The sequence below is a fragment of the Syngnathus scovelli genome, chromosome 16 (assembly GCF_024217435.2).
Source record: "Syngnathus scovelli strain Florida chromosome 16, RoL_Ssco_1.2, whole genome shotgun sequence".
Classification (NCBI taxonomy): Eukaryota; Metazoa; Chordata; class Actinopteri; order Syngnathiformes; family Syngnathidae; genus Syngnathus; species Syngnathus scovelli.
Genome location: NC_090862.1, coordinates 7,325,462 through 7,344,506, shown reverse-complemented (window position 1 = coordinate 7,344,506; position 19,045 = coordinate 7,325,462). Strand labels below are relative to the sequence as shown.

At 50.5% G+C, this 19,045-nt stretch overlaps 3 protein-coding genes and 1 non-coding gene across 5 annotated transcripts; 1 reads left to right on the top strand and 3 right to left on the bottom strand.

Moving 5' to 3' along the window:
• The first annotated feature begins 81 nt into the window (after positions 1-81).
• On the top strand, positions 82-2,638 carry jmjd8 (jumonji domain containing 8). Of its 2 annotated transcripts, none has more exons than XM_049744560.2 (9): positions 82-409; positions 552-647; positions 737-785; positions 1,033-1,129; positions 1,203-1,271; positions 1,359-1,481; positions 1,574-1,641; positions 1,834-1,968; positions 2,450-2,638. In XM_049744560.2, exons 1-9 carry the CDS (start codon positions 282-284, stop codon positions 2,528-2,530), a joined length of 846 nt encoding a protein of 281 aa, XP_049600517.1. In that variant the 5' UTR covers positions 82-281; the 3' UTR covers positions 2,531-2,638. The 2 variants fall into 2 exon arrangements, with proteins under 2 accessions (XP_049600517.1, XP_049600518.1); XM_049744561.2 differs by having other exon boundaries at positions 94-409; positions 1,362-1,481.
• A 449-nt stretch (positions 2,639-3,087) lies between these two features.
• kpnb1 (karyopherin (importin) beta 1) lies at positions 3,088-9,853 on the bottom strand. The gene is made up of 22 exons (XM_049744553.2): positions 9,514-9,853; positions 8,844-8,902; positions 8,237-8,419; positions 7,906-8,106; positions 7,591-7,743; positions 7,433-7,492; positions 7,271-7,360; positions 7,074-7,184; positions 6,758-6,859; positions 6,466-6,690; positions 6,196-6,387; positions 5,991-6,121; positions 5,760-5,907; positions 5,601-5,672; positions 5,369-5,513; positions 5,208-5,290; positions 5,009-5,116; positions 4,799-4,942; positions 4,504-4,609; positions 4,062-4,176; positions 3,818-3,979; positions 3,088-3,697 (listed from the first exon to the last, which is right to left on the bottom strand). Coding segments are annotated over exons 1-22 (2,631 nt in total). The 5' UTR covers positions 9,554-9,853; the 3' UTR covers positions 3,088-3,696.
• Positions 4,336-4,479, bottom strand: LOC125984273 (small nucleolar RNA SNORA79). Its single transcript, XR_007486897.1, has one exon. It is a non-coding gene; the product is annotated as a small nucleolar RNA SNORA79 (small nucleolar RNA).
• A 1,051-nt stretch (positions 9,854-10,904) lies between the features above and the next one.
• zgc:158376 (uncharacterized protein LOC100101643 homolog) lies at positions 10,905-18,762 on the bottom strand. The gene is made up of 11 exons (XM_049744554.2): positions 18,386-18,762; positions 17,113-17,301; positions 16,521-16,664; positions 16,352-16,438; positions 16,121-16,282; positions 15,929-15,961; positions 14,786-15,855; positions 14,430-14,593; positions 14,188-14,349; positions 13,830-14,066; positions 10,905-13,537 (listed from the first exon to the last, which is right to left on the bottom strand). Exons 2-11 carry the CDS (start codon positions 17,284-17,286, stop codon positions 13,299-13,301), a joined length of 2,472 nt encoding a protein of 823 aa, XP_049600511.1. The 5' UTR covers positions 17,287-17,301; positions 18,386-18,762; the 3' UTR covers positions 10,905-13,298.
• Between the last annotated feature and the right edge of the window lie 283 nt (positions 18,763-19,045).

The window sequence follows — 19,045 nt, the reverse complement described above, 5'->3', positions numbered from 1 at the left end:
TGCACCATAGTCCTCCATGGCACTTCAAAGCACTAGGTGGCAGTATTGTATCATGTAGCTGGCGATGATGCGCCACCAGAATAAGGAGATTTTAGAGAGTTTAGAAGCTCCCACGTTATTCTGTTTCGTGAATACAGCACGGCCAATGTGCTTGCTTGTGATTGGTTACTGACCACGAAGTGAAACGTCGCTCCGCCCGCTCGCTGGTCGAAATTCGTCCTCGACCCAACTGGGCCGTAATCATTCCTTTTTACGTCAATTCATTTTGGAAGATTTGCTGAATGGAACTTTGGACATTTTTGCACCGAACCTCCTTTTGCTTGGCTCTGCTCTCCTTTTTTGTCCTGCTCGAGGCGCAAACGCTTAGTGAACACCAACAGGAAGGCGGCGGTGATAATGACGGCGGCTGGTCAGTTCTCTACTCGAGTTCGTTTTACATTACTTTGGTATCACCAGCAGAGACTGGTCGGTCAGGTTTTTCTTTGTGAGCAGTCTATTTATTGTGATAAGGATTGCCTACATACAAAAAATAAGTTCGTGTGTGCGTTTAGGTGGTGCGGGTCCCATCTGAGTGTGGAGGATGAAGGTCTGTGTAACTTGGAAGTGGTGGACGGCTCTTCGCTGTCATTGCGTCACTTCCTGGACAGGTCAGCCACATGTGTGCACCGGACTTCATTTCCTGGCACATAGGCTAGCTAGCTAGCAGAGCTGCTAACCTAATGTGATGTTTCCATAGTTACGCGTACAGGATGCCGGTGGTCATCACAGGACTGACGGACAACGCCGTGGGTTTTTCTTAAGCATTTGCTTTTGCATTACATTTGTCTTTTTGTTTGTTTTTTTAAAAAAAATCCATATATATACAATGTAATATATACAATTATTTGATTGTTTTTATGTTTCAGGTTGAGTTTATTTTCTGTATGTTTGTCTTTCATGTTCTCTTTATTTTATTAGTCTAGTTTGACTTTTTATCATTAAACGAGTTTTATATTTGGATTTGTTGAATTGTACTTACTGTTGGTGTTGTAGAAATTCCGCTCTTTGTGCTCCAAGTGGAATTTACTGGCTGCATACGGTGAACGGCAAGTGCGTCTCAGTACAGCCAACACGTATTCGTACACCAAAGGTCAGCCGCCGCCGTCTTCCCATCATGTTTGGCAGGGCGCCACGTGACATCGTGTGATCTGGTGTGCCCCCAGTGGACGTGTCCTTCAGGGACTACGTGAATGTCCTCCTCAGGCCGCAGTCGCCTGGTGTTCTGGGCAGCGGTGAGTCGGAGGTGAAAGACAAAGACATGATGAAAATGTGCTTTAGTCTTTGTTGTGTTTCTCTTTTCTATGCACGTTGGCGACCAGCAGACACTTTGTACATGTTCGGTGACAACAACCTGAGCGAGTGGCAGAGTCTTCTGGATGTTTACAAGCCGCCCCCCTTCTTGCTGCCGCACACCAGCCGAGCTTTCAGCTTTGGGGTTGCCGGTCCGTCGTAGCAACTTGGAGTCTTTAGAAAAAATGAAGACCGTAAAAACAAAGCTAAATTGTCCTTGTCCTCATCATCTACTGTTGTTCAGGTCCTGGAACCGGCGTCCCCTTCCACTGGCACGGCCCGGGATACTCGGAGGTCATCTACGGGAGGAAGGTAGGTCAGTGGTCGTTGTCGTTAGGGATTTGACTGCCTGTCCTCTGTCAAGTTATCATGCAAACCCACATTTCAGGTTTTCACCTGAAAAATTTCATCTTGTAAAATGTAAACCCGTTTCAATGGGTGATCGCATCACATGAGCACTTTTAATGATCAGCTTTCTTTGTTTTTTTGTTTTTGCTGGTCCAGCGCTGGTTCCTGTACCCGCCGGAACAGGAGCCCCACTTCCACCCCAACATTAGCACCCTCTCATGGCTGAGAAACATCTACCCGCATCTAACCCCACGCCAGGCTCCGCTAGAGTGCACCATTCGACCTGGACAAGTATTCCATACACTCGAGGCCTTCAAACTCATCTTCTTCCCTGTTTTCCAATAACATATTTTTTGGTTCCCCTGGTTCTAAGTCCTCAGGCGCGTCATCAAAAATGTAACCTCAGTCAGTTAATTCGAAATTCCCACGTTTGTGACGCTCGAATAACCCTCGCATGTTTATTCTGATGCATTTTATTGACTACGAGATCGAGAATTAGTAAAAGAAAACCTAAAAGATGTGTCTGCTTTCCCGCGTTTAACGGTAGAAATGTGCAACAGCGCTCTAATGGTTGAAACGTGGTAATGTACTCCCGGTTTATATGGGTTTCAATGGACACATGCATTTGTTTTCCTAACAACTACGACTACATTCTTGGAAAATTGACATCTCCTAAAATGAAATTTTGATTGTAACTAATTATGCTTGAGAAGCTGCAAATGTTTGACGACTCGTTGTGTCTTGTCGTACTAACTTGACATTGTGCCCTCAGGTCCTATATTTCCCTGACCGCTGGTGGCACGCCACACTCAACCTGGACACCAGTGTCTTTATCTCTACATTCCTGGGATGAAGCTGATGAACACACGAACCATCTGACAAACTTTACCTTTTCGTGACCTTTGATCTTATATGATGTTCAACTTCCATAAGATTAAACAAAAAATAAATTTTCTTATCATCCCATTGTAAAATGAGTAAACGTGGCCAATTGTGACAGACAAGTTGTTGTGTGTGTCTGTGTGCGTGTAAGATGTGACCTCAACCAGAACTAGTCGTAGTGTGCATGTGTGTGTGAAGGAGGTGCCCAAGCTTTGGTACAATATAGACTTTTATTAGTTCACTCAATAAGAAATGAAAGTCAATGACAACTCAAGTTGAACATGTCAACACAGGAAGCTGTTCTCACAACAGCTGCCACAGCTCACCAAAATAAAAGCCGCGAAAGGAAGGCGTTCGCTCGGCCGGGGGTTTGGGCCGAAAATGGGCGCATCCAAGCGTGCACCAACACCGTGTTAATATCAATGTTCTTGGCTGCCTATAAAGACAGCGTGAAAAAAGGGTCAAAGTTCAGAGTCCTACGTGAGTCCAAGGTGTTGAAAACAAAGTGAAAGACAGGACGTGCTTGGGGAATGTTTCAGATGATTTTATTGTTTTCTGTTTTCAGAATGGAAAAATAGAAGATTTAACAAACGTCTTCAATTCTCGAGCAGAAATGTGACCCAAAAGCCAAACCAAGCGCAGCCGCTTCCTTTGGCACTCGCCCCTCAAGTGCTTTTAATGTGAAAATACTTCGTGCCGAGTCGGCCGCGGGCCGACTGACGGGGGCAGGGGTGGCTCTGTTGTCCGTCCGTGGCGTTCTGGTGCGCCAAAGCAACTAAAAGTCTGATTTTAGCCCCTCCCCCGCTGGCAGGGTCATCACAGCAATGCAACCGGGAGGCGAGAGGTGGACGGGGCTTTTATTTAAGGGAGAAGAGTTGTCCACAGGCTGTCAGGGGAGGGTGGGGGCAAGAAGAAGAGGAAAGGAGGGCCCCGGCAGACCGCAAGGTGGTGATGTCATCGTCTCTCATACGCAGACACTCATTATTGTCATCGTCATCATCGTCGTCGTCGTCATCATCATCATCTTACGTGAATCAAGTTGAGGCGTCGCCAGGCAGACGACGTCGTCCGTTTCGTCCCCAACGTCCATCCAGACGTCCAACGCACACGTGCCGCTAACCCGTCACGCTGAACTCATCTGAAAACAAACGCAAACCTTTAGCGGTACGACGGCTGCAACTTACAATTATTCTCCATCACTTTCCCCCAAATTATTCAGATGAAAATTTTAAAATGCGTGTCGGTGCACGGTTCGGACCAGGCCTGGCTCTTGAGCTTGCGCAGCTCCTTGGTGGCCCAGGTGGCCAACATTTTGGTCCGGTTGGTTTTGGAACGCCGTCCTTCCGTCAGCAGGTCGTTGATGAGCGGTCGAGCTTCCACCAGCTTCATCACGTCTTTGCCAAACGCCGTGCACAGGTCGCTGACGAACACGCACAATTGGGCTACATTTGCATACGGTCGGCTAGCCGTCAGGAGCTGAAGAGTGTTGTGTTGCGCCTTACCCGATGAGTCCAGCGGCATTGGCCACGACCACATCGGAGTGGTCGTCGTCCTCGGCAATGTGGTGGATGAAGGACAGGATGAACTCTACGCGAGGCTGCACCAGCATCACGTCCGCTGACACCACAACAACGACAAGTCACTCATTGGCCAGCCAGGCAAACAATCCTTCTCTCATCCATTGCGACACAACATTTAGATGCCCCAAAATCAAGTGGATGAGTGTCAACACACACGGATTTGGTACACAGTGGCCTCCAAGTAAATGAGAAATTATTTTGTGGGGTCCCGCAAAACCAGCAAGCCGGGTGTTCTTTGGCGCGAGGCCTGCAGCTTTCTGGGTGAAAAGACCCCAAATTTCTCTGTGATGTCAAAAAATCTTCCTGTTAAGACTGCAGACAGGAAGAGGAACTGACATCACGTGTGTGATGGGCGGTCTCTTACGATGGACGTTCTCCTGGTCGCCCTTCAGACCCTGAATGATGCCCGTGTACGCCTCCAGGCAGCCCTCGCGTAGATTGTTCAAGTAGTCCACCATGTCGTAGTCTGTCTGCGCGCGCACACACAACAATTTCCGTTCAGTCTTCGTGGCCTATGACATTGTTGTGCTGAACATGGATTCTATGGCTTCTCAACCAAAGACTTGAATATACAACAAATTATTTTGAGTGCCTTCACACATAGGTTAAAATGTTTACAATCAAGCTAGCTTGTTTTAATGTGAAAGATGGCGGCTCACCTTGTCCACTTGGGCCTGCGAGGCCTGCTGCAGGGTGTCCAGCACGATCTCCAGGTACTTCTTGAACTCACCCCCGATGGCCATGGCGATGTCGCCAAACACAGACAGAATCTGCGGCTTCACCGACCGATGGACGTTCTCGTTCTGCGTGCGTGTAGACGTGTCAGAGGGGACGGACGGAGGAGGGATAGGTGGGACTTGGCAACTCACCCCAAGGTTCTCCAGGAGGAGCTGCATGATCTCGTCGCAGTAGATCAGGATATTGGTCGACAGCGCTCGGCACAGGTCGCTCACCAAGCCCACGGTGGCCAAGCATACCTTTAATGGAATTCAGACGTGTTCAGCAATGTATGGTTCACAAAAGCTTGACATGTTTGTGGTACAACTACTACATTGCCCTCAATCCTACCTGGTACTCTGCGTAATTCTTGAGGCCAATGGTGAGGAAAGGCTTGAAGGCCTCCATGTACTTCTGGAATTCTGCGCCCAGAACTGCAAGATCAAATCATAAATGAATCCGACCTCTGAAAAAGCAGGTCGCCATCTGTCCCTTTGGCCGGCCAGCGTTACCTTCAACCAGGGTGGAGACGGCCATGAGGGCCTCCTGCTGCACACCTCCGGAACCGGCTGTGCTCTGGAACATCCGGAGCAGCGAGCCCATCACCACATCTGAGATCTGAAGGGCGTCCTGATGCTGCACCTTCCGCAAAACGTTCTGCCCCAAAAAAAAAAAAAAAAGGAATGTCAGAGCGTCAAGTGGCGCCGGCAGACGGGACGGACGAGAGGTCGGGCGGTGGCTGACCTGAAGCGTGGCGCACAACAGCGACTGTAGGTCGTTGAACTGGATTCTGTCAGAGGTGCTCTGAATGTGCGACTGTGGAGGCAGGAAGTCGCATCATCATCATCATGCAGGACTATTTGGTGGAATGGGACTCCACGGTCTAATGAAAAGTGTTCTGACCTCCATCTGCAAGACCTGCTGCAGCCGCTCCATGATGACCAGCGTGGTCTTCTGCACAGCGGGGTAACAGTCCTTGGCACTGTTCTTCACAATCTCCATCAGCGCCTCGTAGGCAGCCGAGCGCAGGTTGTTCTGATGGCCGTCGGGTCTGCGCAGCGAGCGAAAGCCATGTGATCCAACTCGACCGAGTGGAGCGTGAGAGGTGGCGGCGTGAGGCCGAGCGAGGCTGACCTGTCGGTGGTCTCCAGCAGCTTCTGGACGATGAGCTCAAAGGAGGATGACAGGCAGTAAGTGCTGGGCTCCTCCTGGTCCTCGGCTGCTTCCGTGGCCTCGTACGCCGCCTCCGCCAGAGACGAGAAGGCCTAAGGCGACCAGCGCAGGTCAGGCGTCAGCTTCAGGGGTCTGGAGCCTCGCCCCCGCCGCCAAGCCCACTCACCCAGCACACGTTGTTGGCCACCCGCGGCTCAGCCCCCAGGCCCTCGATCAGGCACTGCAGCAGCGGCGCAAGGTAGACTTCATTGATGACGGCCTCGGGCAGCAGCTCACAGATGCGGCCCACCGTCCACGCCGTGGTGTCCCTCACAACCACACCGGGGTCCTTCATCAGCTCGATCAGCGTCGGCATCGCCTGCACCCAACAAAGTCAAAGTCTGTCTGACAGCCGGCGCGGCTTCTTCTGGCCTGCTAGACATCAAACGCGACCCACCTGGATGACCAGCGGTTTGAGCTGGTTTGGCTCGGGTCCTTCCAGGATGGAGCCGAAGGCCATGACAGAGGCGTCGCGGTAGCGCCAGTCTGGGTGTTTGATGTGCTCTTTGATGAAGGGTAAGATGTGCGGCACCACGTCGTCCTCACAGCACGTGGATAGCAGCATGAGGCAAACACCCGCCGCCTTGCACGGGTTCCAGTCGTCGTCATCGTCGTTCTCGTCCTGGGGGCCGTGGACCAACGTCAAAAAGACCGTGTGGAAGGCAGGTATCAGGCAGGCCCAAACTTACCTGCTTGATGAGTGTTTGCGTCAGGATTGGGACCAGGTACTGGAGCGCTCCCTTGGCGTAGAACTTCGATGTGTGTTCTGGAGGGCGACCCTGCTCCGACGCCTGCTTGACACAAGGAGCACAGGAGCCGTCCGTCACTGTCAATTCACTCATTGCTTCCACCCTCATCACTACAGCGAATTTTTCTACACAGATGAGCGCAGACCTAAAACAAGTCAATCTCACCTAGTGAAACAACAAATCACACGAATGATCATCAGATCCGTTCAATTTTCGAGTGGCCATTGATTGTTGACGCATTGTCACGCTCACAAACCTCTGACGCCTCAATGGCGAGGTCCATCTCTTCGTCGCAAACGTTGGACCAGAACTCGATGCCCTGGAGCGCCACCTCGTCGATCTCGCTCTTCATGGCCTCGATGGTGATCTGGAAACACAAACAAACCAGAGTTTGCCCGCCGTTGGATCGATGTACAATTTTGGGTCACCAGTTTGGTTCGCGGCCATTCTTACTGCAAACAGAGCCGGGCCCATGTAGGCCTCCATGTACTGGTAGTACAAAGACATGATCTTGACCAAGTTCTGAAGGGCCGCCACCCGCACCTAAAGACACGCATCACATGATCAGCTGCATGTGACCGGATGGGAGCTTTTGGCAGACCTGGCGAGACTCACTCGGGTATCTGGACACTGCGTGGCCTCACAGACCACCTGCATGATGACGTGCCTCTCAGTCTGCGACACACACACACACACACACACACAGCCAGCAAACATGAGCAAGCGAGCGGTCAGGCAACCTGAAGGGCAACCCAGCAATAGCGACAGCGCACCTCCTTGTCAAAGTTGGCTTTGGTGAACTCCAGCGAGTTGAGGAGCGCATTGGTGGCGGCCAGTTTGACGTTGTTGCTGGGCTCCTCCTTCCTCATGCCCTGGATGATGGCTGTCAGGATCTGGTTGCCATTTTCCTGAAGCTGCTCGGGATCCTGACGAAGAATTCATAGTGACAAAAACTTTTTTTCCCCTCAATTCAAGGAATTTAAAAAAAAAAAAAAAAAAAAAAAAAAAAAACTGGTTGTGATGAGGGTTCTAAAATTGATCTGTGGTAAGACAACTGCCCATGTTTGTGTATTTGGCAGCTAACTCACGATGTCCTGACAGATGTAGCCAATGGCCTCCAGGGTGGACTCCTTCATGTGCTCAGTGCTGGACGGGCCCGTCACGTTGGCGACCAGCTGCGGGATGAGCTCAGGCCACTGGTGGACGGGAATCTCAGCGCAGGCAATGCCAGCCACACACTGCGACGCCGAGCTGGGCCGGTATGTCTCCGTGCCCAACGTCTGCAGAACCTGCGCGGTGCAGAGGAGGGAACCCAACACATTTGGGAGCGTGTGACTTTTAGGTGGTGTCTTTTAGCTTGTTTGATTTTTTTCTGGCTCAAGACCTCATTTATATAGTTTTTGATCTGGCACAACTTACGTAGTTTTTAATCTGGCAGCGAGCATTTGCATCCACGGCCAGCCATCTTTGCTGGTACTGAGCTTTGACATCTGGATCTTTGGAGGTCAGAGAGTTCTTCACCTGCAGGCCCGCCGCTACACGCGCCACCTGCGTGTTGCCAGGGTTGGCCAACACTTTGGACAACTCCACCAGGAAGGTCGGCTGATGGGACAATGAGTCAACAGTTAACTTAACAATATGACCGCGTCATTGCTACCCGATCACCACCTATGTGTTGTTGATTTAGGATTAGGGTTAGAAAGGGTTCGATTGTACATATGATCAGAATGACGGCACATCAGTCTCAATTTGAGACCAAGCCCACAATGCATTGCGTGTCGTCTTTGAACTCTCATGGGAAACGAAAATAAAACATGACACGTTTGGTTAAGCTGAATAAATTCCTGATTGTCCTTACAACATTCAGTAGCCGTTACGGAAGTGTTCCCACTCGCCCGAAGCCAGCCACGGCAAGTTGAAGGTGTAGCCGGGAGGTCCTAATGCTAATGCTAAAGTTAGCGCCGGGCGGGCGGGCTCCGCGCAGGCGCGTGCACGCCCGTCCGTCCGCCTCGCGCGCCCGACTCACCAGGTTCTCTATGGCTGCCTGCTCCAGAAACTTCTGCGCCGCCTCCAGTTCATTCCGATCTGCATACAAGCAATCAACAATCCATTAAACTGCAAATCAATAAAACCCAGCACGGCGGGGTTCCAACGTGTGCGCTAGCCTGTAGGCACGCTAGCTTGCAAAACCCAGTCGGCGGCTCCCTCGATGGAGCAGAAGCACGAAATATACACTAGAAAAAGTTTACGGGGGGAACACTTGGACGTCGCTTCAGCACACAAGAGCGGATAGACATGCCGCTCGTCTCCCAAGTGCTTGCAAAAGAATGTTGGCGGCCGAATGCTACATGCTAAGGGGCTAGCCAAGTGGCTAACGGCATGGGCGGAAGACAAAAGTCAGGAGAAAACATGTTCGCGTCCGAGCTACATTTGGCTTTTAGCAGTCAACTCAACGCGCACTCACCGAGCCCGAGCGGACCGCCTCACGTTAAGCGAACACCGGGTAAATGGCGTGCCAAGTGAGCCGCCGTGAGGCCGTCCGTGGCGTATAGCTCAATGCTGGCTAAGTCACTGGCTAGCTCGCTAACAGCCCCAAACTTTCACCGGTCGACCGGAGCCGCCCGGCCAAGTGAGGCCCCGCGGAGGCCTTGGTGTTTAGCCAGCCGCCAGGGTAATTAACAACGACAGGTACTTGCCTGGAGAGATGGTTTTCTCGAGGATTGTGATGAGCTCCATTCCGTCCGTCCACCGGCGTCCGGCAGCCGATAGCGCGCCCGACGAGAGTTTGGCTTAGACTGACTGACTCGAGCAGCTCGGTGAAGAGGCGGTTCCCGGTTTTGGGCGTGGAATGTTAGGGAAAATATCTCTTAAAAGTCGCTTTGCTGCTTTTGCTGCTGCTTTTGCTGCTGCAGGCGCTGCTCGTCTGGGTGTTGGTAGTGGTGAGCTGAGACCGCCTTGCCGCCGCCCGTTCGCATCTCTCGCTCGTGTTGCGTCGCGAGGGAAAGGCCGCGCGCTCCCGGTCGGCGGAAGGATATCGCACAACTGGGCCGTGCGCGCACCCGGCCGGCGGAAGAATAGGGCACCGCGGCTGATGCATTCATTGACCGTCGGACTTGGTCGATGCCGCAGGGCGGAAACCTAAACAAGGCTTTTTTTCGGCGTCTCCGGAAGCTCGGCTCGCTTCAGGACAGCTTAGACATTTCCTATGACATTGGTATTTGTAACGAATTTGATCATTTTTGTCGGTTTTGCACCGACGACAAAATGAAGCAGCGAGCCACTACAAGCTCCGGCGGAAGCGGGAGCAGTGAACGCAACGGAGCGAACACGTGTGATCCAGCTGTCGGCGAGGGCGCGTGCTCGTAATGACCACTGTTGTTTTTTTAGTTGTTTTTACTTTATTGGTTTAAAAAATGACGTAGTTAAGTCGTTTTGCTCGAAGGGGTGACTGAGAGACGCGGTTACGTCATCGGTTCGTGACACAAGTGATCGGACTTTGAAAACGCGGCTCCGTCATCACGTTTCGGCTGATGAGCAAGTTGACGTCACAGCTTCTTACGAGCAATAGTATTCATCAATTTTTAGCATGTGCTTTTTAAAACTTAGTATGTTCATATGGTCTTATTGCTTGTTAATTTGTTGCACTTTAATATTTACTTATTTAACTTAATTAGCATGTGTTTATTTGTTCGGATGAGTATTTGAACTTAGCTGGCGATGAGCAGAAATCTCATCTCCAGAAATAATTTTTCAGGAAACCAAACAAAAGAAGACTTTGGTTAAGCTGTGAATCTGCACCTCATATCGTTCAATTATTTGTATAAAAGAAAAAAGTAAATAAATACATACATAAATGAATAAAAAGCAGACCCACATAGACTAAAAAAATTGCAAATTGACCAAACTTGAATACAGGATGTTTCAACCCAAAGCTAGCTTTGTGTCATTTTAAAATATTTATTAGTATGCATGTGTGCTTACTAAAAATAGCAAGTGTTTATTATGAGCAATGAAAATGCATTGCGGTGCTGAGCAAGGCTCCATCTCCTAAAGAACTACTAAAGCAAGAAAATAAACTACAAACGGGTTAAAAAACAACAACTCATTGCTTCTTTATTAGTTTTACAGTAGTCACTTATATGTTATAGCTGCCTTGAGTTGCTCTTTTGCTGTTTTTTTTTTTTTTCCAACTTCCCTCTTCATCTTCCCATCAACACAACAGAAGGGTTATGGACAAAATATAAGAACAACAAGAACACACACACACACAAATCAAATAAAAAAAATGCCCCTTTTCACAAGGAAAACACATTTTGGCAAAGGAGGATAGATGAAAGGTACTGATGATCCAGTGCATTCGAAAACATTCAGAAATACAATATGTTGATTCAGCGTGTGTACAGCTAAATATATAAGAGCTAGGAGGACCTTGGTCCAATCAGATTTCATCTCCTCACTTGTTGCCAGGCAGCTTGCAGGCTAACCTGCACCAGACATGAAAGGTAGAATTAAAAACACACACAATAAACACATAAGTGGACCAGCAAACGTGATGGCACTACACGGCTAACGGGAAGCCAATCCTGCTAGCATCCGGCTCGTGTATGACCATGTCTTTTTTTTTTTTTGCCAGTGAACCCGGAAAGTTCCTAATGAACAACTCCAAAATTCACTCTTATCAAGATTTTTTAAATAGTGGATTACATAGCTGACTCTATAGGGCTGTAACGATTAATCGATTAGTCCCTCATCATTACATACGTATTTTTCATAAAGTGGACTATATAGTTTAGTGATCAACATAGCTAACAGGAACCAAACCCCAGCTAGTATCCTGCCAGTGCCGCTAGCAAGTAAAATAAAGACCGATTTGACCGACTGCTGCTCAACAGCCACAATTTGTCACAGTTTTGTCCGACCAACAGTCAAAGATTTGTGTAAACAATACAAAAAAAATGAAGCTTAGTTCAACTTTTGGTTCACGTTTGTTCTTTTCCGTACGTTGATCCTTTTAACTTTTGATCGACCATCAGTAGCGTACAAACCCAACCCTATCTTGAGACGCTGCTCCACTAACATGCTAATGAGCTGGCAAATCTTCTCAGATAAAATGTTGTTAACAGATTCATAGCGTGGCAATGGTTGAACTGTTGCTAGCGCTGTTAGCTCGCTGCTATTCAAGTTGATGTAATACAAGATAGTTAGCATGGAATGGCTTTAAAAAAAAAAAAAAACAACATGTCGGAAGTGTCCTCTAACATTCGCCGCCAAAACATTTTGTTTTACTTGTCTTCTTCAGTTACTGTTGCTAACATGCAAAAGCCAGCACAGCCAATTTTTGGTGCTAAGCTAGCTATGCTAACTTGAATCATTACGCTCCACGCCGTCATTTTCAAGGGAGGGCATCTCCTTAAAGAGGAACTAAACCTAAACCATTTTTTGAAAGAATAAATGATGTGCCTGCCATCGTGGAGTAATAAATGGAATAATTCATAAATGTACAAGGTTTAACAAAATTATAATTGAGACAATTGAGACATAAAGTGATGTCGAAACTACCAAGGCGCATTGCTCAGCCTTTGAAAAGGAGGCCGCTTACTGAATAACTAGGAGTGAATATTAATGGAATATTATTAATAGAATAAATATATTGTATTTTTTTATGTAAAAAGCATCAGATAAATGATGATATGGACATTTTAAATAGAACAACATTGAGATCTTTGGTTTAGTTCCCCTTTAAATGCAAGAATAGCACCCGCCGACATTGTAATTTAGCAGAGTTTAGCTTCGGGAGCGTATGACAGCTTATTACAGCACAAAGATGTGTTGACAAGACGGAAGACTTCCTGCAGTTGTGCCGACAAGAAGGTGAACGGGGGCCAAAGCCGTAAAAACCAAAGTGTGGACACAGCGCACTGATCTGCACTGGCAAAAACTACTTCACATGGTTGGCGGACACCATGTTGTCTCGATTGATGGCTTTGCATTTGCCCCGGATGTTTTTTGGCCTTTTGGAGTGGATTTGTGGTTCCTTTTTTGTTCTGCTGACACATTTGGCTTGCCTTGGTGACAAAAAAAAAAAAATGAATTGATTGAGGTTCCCAATTAAGTCATTTTTTTTCCTTTTTGATTGTGTACTCAGTGGCCATGATGGTTGTATTAGATTAACATCAACTTGTGTATGCTCCATTTTAGAATCTAAGGTGCGTTACGTTGTGATGTCAGGCTGGGGGAAAAGATGGCACCGACGCATCTCATTTGATTTCTACGGCTTTGGATCAGGGGTCATGAAAGTGGCGGCCTCTTGGGGTGTGCGCGCTCATTCACATGGAAACACAGAAATAACACACACACGCACGTTTGTACAGAGAACAAGTATGTACATGCTCAGAGGTATGCCAACACGCTTCGCCTCATCCTCCTCCTCCTCACCTGTAGTGTCCTCAATTGTCCCATGATGCCACAGGGCACTTAGCATTTAGCTGTTCTTTAGCAGCATCCTGTCCTCGGGCGGACAGGAAGTGGAAGCAGCGAGCGTGGCGTTGGCGACAGAGGACGCGGACGAGGAAGAAGACGAGGACGAGGACGGCTGCGTGGGGAAGCAGAGGAGTTGTCCCGCTTCGGCGGGGAGCAGCGAGCACGAGCGAAGGTCCACCGTCTGCAGGGACGGACAACGGCGCAACAGTGGGACGCTCTGCTCAGTCACCTTCACGCAACCTGCCACACACACACACACACACACACACACACACACACACACAAACATCAGCTTAACATTGCCATCATTTGGTGATACAGTTAACACAGTAACAAAAATCCTTCCTGGCAAGGTCCAAACATTGTTGGGAAAATGCTTGAAGGAGATGACTGAGGCTGACATTTTCAAACTCAACAAGCTTTCTAAACAAATCATCAATCAGTCGACGATTCCTCCATTTGATTTGCTTTGGCTCGCCACAAAAAGTGCAAATGGCGGCAACAGAGCCTGCGTTGAGCGACGGGGGCGTACCTGCCAGGTTGAGGTGCGTGAGGGTGTGTCTGAGCGGCGAGGCGGGCGCCGCCAATGTGGCCACGCTGTGGTCCGACACGTTGGGGCAGTGGCTGAGGTCCAGCTTGGCCAGACGCGGCACGAAGCGTACCAGCAGGCGGGACGCCGCGTCCGTCAGGTCCAGCCCGGACAGCCGCAGCTCCGTCACGTTATGGAAGCGCCCCACTCGCGGTTCCGAGCCACCGCCACCACCACGTACTGGACAACCAATCAGACAGAGGGACTATTACCTCCAATCTTAGAAATTCCTTGTCCCTCTTCTCCACCATTCATTTAAGTCAACAAACTAGCCAAGGCACTCGAAAACGATAGGGATCACCTGTCCTGCTATCGGAGGGCGGGGCCAGCAGCTCCCTCAGGTGTGCGTCCTTCAAGTCGTCCACGCCGCTCAAGTCCAACATGCGCAAACAAGACCGCACGCCCTGACACAACGCCGACACCGCCGGCCACGCCACGCCCGCCACTGTTAACTCCGCCAGGCCTGGAGGGCGTGCAAACACACACGTCTATGTCAAATAGGAGTGCATATGCAAGCGAGGATGGACGCACAGGCGGACAGACCTGGCAGGCGGCTGATGAGCCAGAGAAGCTGCTTCTTGGAGATGTTGGTGTGTCCCAGGTTGAGCGAGACGGGCTGTCGACGAATGATCCCGCTGAGCATGGGTGGCGTGATAGAGCGCTGTCGGCTCAGGTCGATCCGACTCCACAGTCGCTTGTCGCAACACCTGCGTCGCCATGGCAACCAGAGGTCAGTGTTACTTAAGACAGGTCCGGTTATGTGGAGACTACAGTGATTCCCAAGCAGGGTGCCGCGGGAAATTAACCGATTTCACATCCTTAAGAAGGCATCCGTGGCTATCGATGGCAGTGACATAAAATAATTCAATAAATCAAGACTCGTTCACGGCGGGACTGACCAGCGGCTCCACGTGCGACACACACGCATGCACAGGCACAGCTCACGATGACTGAGGAAGGAGAAGACCCGCAGCCAGGTGTCACGCGTCATGACGTGGGTGCGGCCCGAATCCAGCGGCAGGCAGCTAGGCTCGGGGCAGGTGGGAGGCGGCCTCACCAGGTGGCGCTCCATCTGAATGGGACGCGGCGGAGACGGCACAGCAGGGGGGCTGCGCTTCATCACGTGCGAACGCCCCGCTGCCCCAGAGCAGGGCGATGCTGCCGTGGCCGACACCAGCGGCCCGCCGCCTCGCCCCCCATTGGAGGCGGGGACAGAGTTCCTCTGCCGACTCTTGTTACCTTTGGTCCCGCCCCCTCCCACCCCGCTGTGTCTGTGATTGGTCAGCAGGCTGCTGGCATTTTCTTTCTCGCCACGCACGCGTCCGTTGCGCGCCTCCTGCCCGTTGCTGCGCTGCGAGGACGGAGCCATCTGATTGGATGAGAGCGGCGAGGGTGACGGGAGGGAAGACGAATTTTTCCCGACTCTGTCCGAGGGCGGCGGATCGGCCTCATCCCCGTCCATCATGGCTTTTCTGCCCCGCGGCGTCAAGGCTCCGGGCACGTCTCCTCTCCGCCGCGTCAAGGCTCCCGCCCGCTCCTCCTCCCGCTCCTCGTCTTCCTCCTCCGACTCGTCACTGGCACTGAAGCCCAACTCCGCCAAGCGCCTGTCCCGTTCGCTGCGGGTCTTCTCCGGTCGGGCCAAGCTGCTGTTGCCGTGGGCGACGGGAGGCGGCGGCAGCGTGGGGGAGGAGGGCGAGGAGGCTCCGCCCCCGCGCATAGAGTCGTCTGAGTCCGACTCAGAGTCCGACTCGGAGCTGGAGGACGATGACGACGACGAGTCGGGCCGGCGCTCCAGCAGGCACATCCTCTTGAAGCGTTCCAATTTTTCCCGGTGATGCGAACGCTGCTCTGCACTGGACGACACCCCTCCGACACCATCACCCGAAACTGACAAGGAGGCCGAGCCCAGAGGAGCCACTCCCGGTGCGGAGGCTGGGCCGGTCGACTCTGCTCCTTCCTGTTTGGGTTTCTAAAAGCAGGAAGTAAGCGCATAGTCAGAAGTACTGCCGCACAACCACAACGGAAGAAAACGTTTTGTGTACCTTTTTGAGACGTTTCTCGTGCGCACCCTTCATCTGAAAGAAAAGACACTTTTATAAGGAGGGAGCAGAGCAAGTGACCCACAAACAATTTTGAGATGAGATTTCTTCACCATCCTGCTCCTGCATGATTCATTTTATAGAACACGGTTAGGAACTTTGATTTTTAAGGCTTGAATGCAGGAGCCGCCTGACCTTCTTCTTGGGTCCGCCGTCCGAGGGCAGCGTCTCCTTCCTCCTCTTGTGGCTGCCGTCCGGCCTGGGTGCCTCCTTCTTGGGCGGCAGCTCGTCCGTCAGTTTCCAGCGGCCCAGCTCGCCATTGTCCAGACGCCGCTTGGCCAACATGTCCGCTTGCTCCTGTGGCCACACACAAGACCAGGGTGAGGGGGTTCTGGTCGCCAGACAAAGCCGGCTCCAGTCACTCACCTTGCTGGTCTTTCCCTCCTTATGGCACTTGGGACACTCCCAGCAGTTGGGAATCTCGTCATTGATGATGCCCTCCGCTTTGCCCATCTGCCAGAACGCAATGCACACACACGTCAGGCAGATTTCTCTTGGGTGTCGACGGGCAACAGGAAGTGAGGGTCCGACCCACCTTGAGGCAGCGCGGGTGTATGATTTCATTGCAGATGGTACATTCCATCAGGCTCAGGCTGAACTTGTCCTCGTCACCCTCTACCGTGTCTTCCTTCCCCGCCTCACCACACGCCAGGCACACCGCCGTGTGCGGCAGCACCGGCTGCATGCAAGGATCAGAGGTCATCGTCAGGTATGCTTAGCATCAGTGACTCTGCCCGGAGCACGTCAATACAACGGTGCTTGCAATATGACAGGCCATGGCCTCTCATCATTTCCTCCAAAATCAAACATTTCATCTGCCAATCAACAACATCAGATCCATCATCAGCGCGTATGCGTGCAAGGTCTGGTTCACTGGCAGTGCCAGTTGCCATGGAAACACCGCATCGTTGCCTGCTGGCCTACAGCTTGCCTTGCATGACACTTGAATGTTCAGAGCACATACGTGTGTGCGTGCATGCGATGACATGTGAACGCCAGATTGTCTTGGTGTAAAATCAGGGGCCAATCAGTTCAATCAATTGTTTTCCAATCAGTTGTTAGGGTTGCCCTCGATGTTACGGCAACAATCACAGTAAGTTTGGTGTCAAGTTGAATGTTGGTCTCACCGCCGTGCACTGCCGGAGCAGACAGGACTGCTTCATGCGTCCGGGCCCGCCGAACTTCTTCATGTCCTTGCAGAAGTGACACTCGCCGCACTCACTGCGGGTGCACGCCTGGCAGCGGCGGCACCGCGTCCTCCTGCGCCTCGCCCCCCCGCCCAGTGCCTTACTGCCCGACATCCCACAACGAGTCAGCTGCAACAACAAGCAAAACAAACAATATGTTAGTGTGCTCAATTGGCCGCTGATGATTGACGTACAGGACAACTTTTTAGGGCAGGTGACACCATTCGATGTATGGGCAAATAATGATTAGTTTTAATAAATTCATCTGTCAGTTATTTCCACTTTAACCAATACATTTTTTTTTCTGTTGGCAATGTCACACTAAAATGTTCCTCCATCCTTTCATCCATCCATTTTCTGTACCGCTTGTGCCCACGAGGGTCGCGGGCATGCTGAAGCCTATCCCAGCAGTCATCGGGCGACATCCTGAACCGGTTGCCAGGGCAAACAGAGACAAAAAAACATCCACACTCACGGGCAATTTGGAGTGCTCAATCAGCCTACCATGCATGTTTATGGGATGTGGGAGGAAACCAGAGAAAACCCACACAGGCACAGGGAGAACATGCAAACTCCACACACCCTCTGAACTGTGAAACGAATGTGCTAACCCATGCGCAAATGTAAATGTTCCTGAAAAAGCAAACTTTTTCCCCAACACATGAAAACTACAGTTCTCCGGAATTGATTTTCAAAATTCTTCCTGCGTTGACCTGAAGTTAAAGTGGCAATTCCAACCTGATGCAGCATTTGAAACATCAATAAAAATGCTCCAAAATGCAGGAAGCTCTGCGCTGAGAATAGCTGAGAATTAAGCGAAATACACTCCCAAAAAAAAACAGAAAAAAAATGTCAACATGCCACAATATGTTAGTTCAAGGTTTTCATGTAAAAATGCTAAGAGCTACTGCTCATCACTGGGTCACGTGATCAATGGACATCACAAAGCATCCTTGGTAGGAGTTAGCAAGCATTAGAAAGCCAAGCAGCACCTAAAGGCTGCCAACTGCTAACACACATACATACATACATATGGTCGAACCCACGCACGCACATACATACATACACATTCATACATACGGACGGACGCACGCCCCCTCCGTGAATGAGGAACATGGGCTAACATGCTAAGCCCTTAGCATCGCTCTGACTGCTCTCTTGAGTCAAAGGACTGGCTGGCGCGCACGCACGAACGGCAGTTGTTGTCACCCACCTCTGGCTATCAGCTCGCATGCTCGTGCCTCGTACATTAGCAACAATATTTAGCCGTCCAGCCAGCTAGCCGCGTTAGCTCGTCGTCAGTCCGTCCGTCAGCTTCCTTGTTTAGTGCCGATGATCCGCCCGCCTCCAAAACCACCACCTCACGCGCGCCCCATGCCGCCGTTCACCGACTTTAGTCTCCTTCTAGCTTCTAATCAGCTAGCCCCGAGGAGCCAATGCGTTATCGATAGCACAACAATTCGATCTTGATGAGGAGAAGGGGGGCGCAGTGCTGCTGTTGGTGCTGCTGCGAGACGAGCCCATTCATCGCTCTCTTGCGCTCTCTGGGCTGCGCACGTCGCAGCGTGCGTGCTCGCTCTATTTCCCAGGCTTGTTCACCGCATGTTGACATATCCCTCCGCATTAAGTAGACCGTCCCTCACATTGATTTCTTGTTTATTTTTCATTTTCTTACAGCACAATGTAAATAAGTAAAAACTAATAATCTCACACAAAAAACTAAAATAAAAAATAAAATAAAAAAATAAACATTGTAATGGAAGCACAATTTCAAGGTTTTGATAGGTTTCTTGTTTTAACATTTTTCATAGGCTGTGAAAATAGGTTTCATAATAAGACCATGTATTTTTGAATTTGTTAGTATTTTTAACCA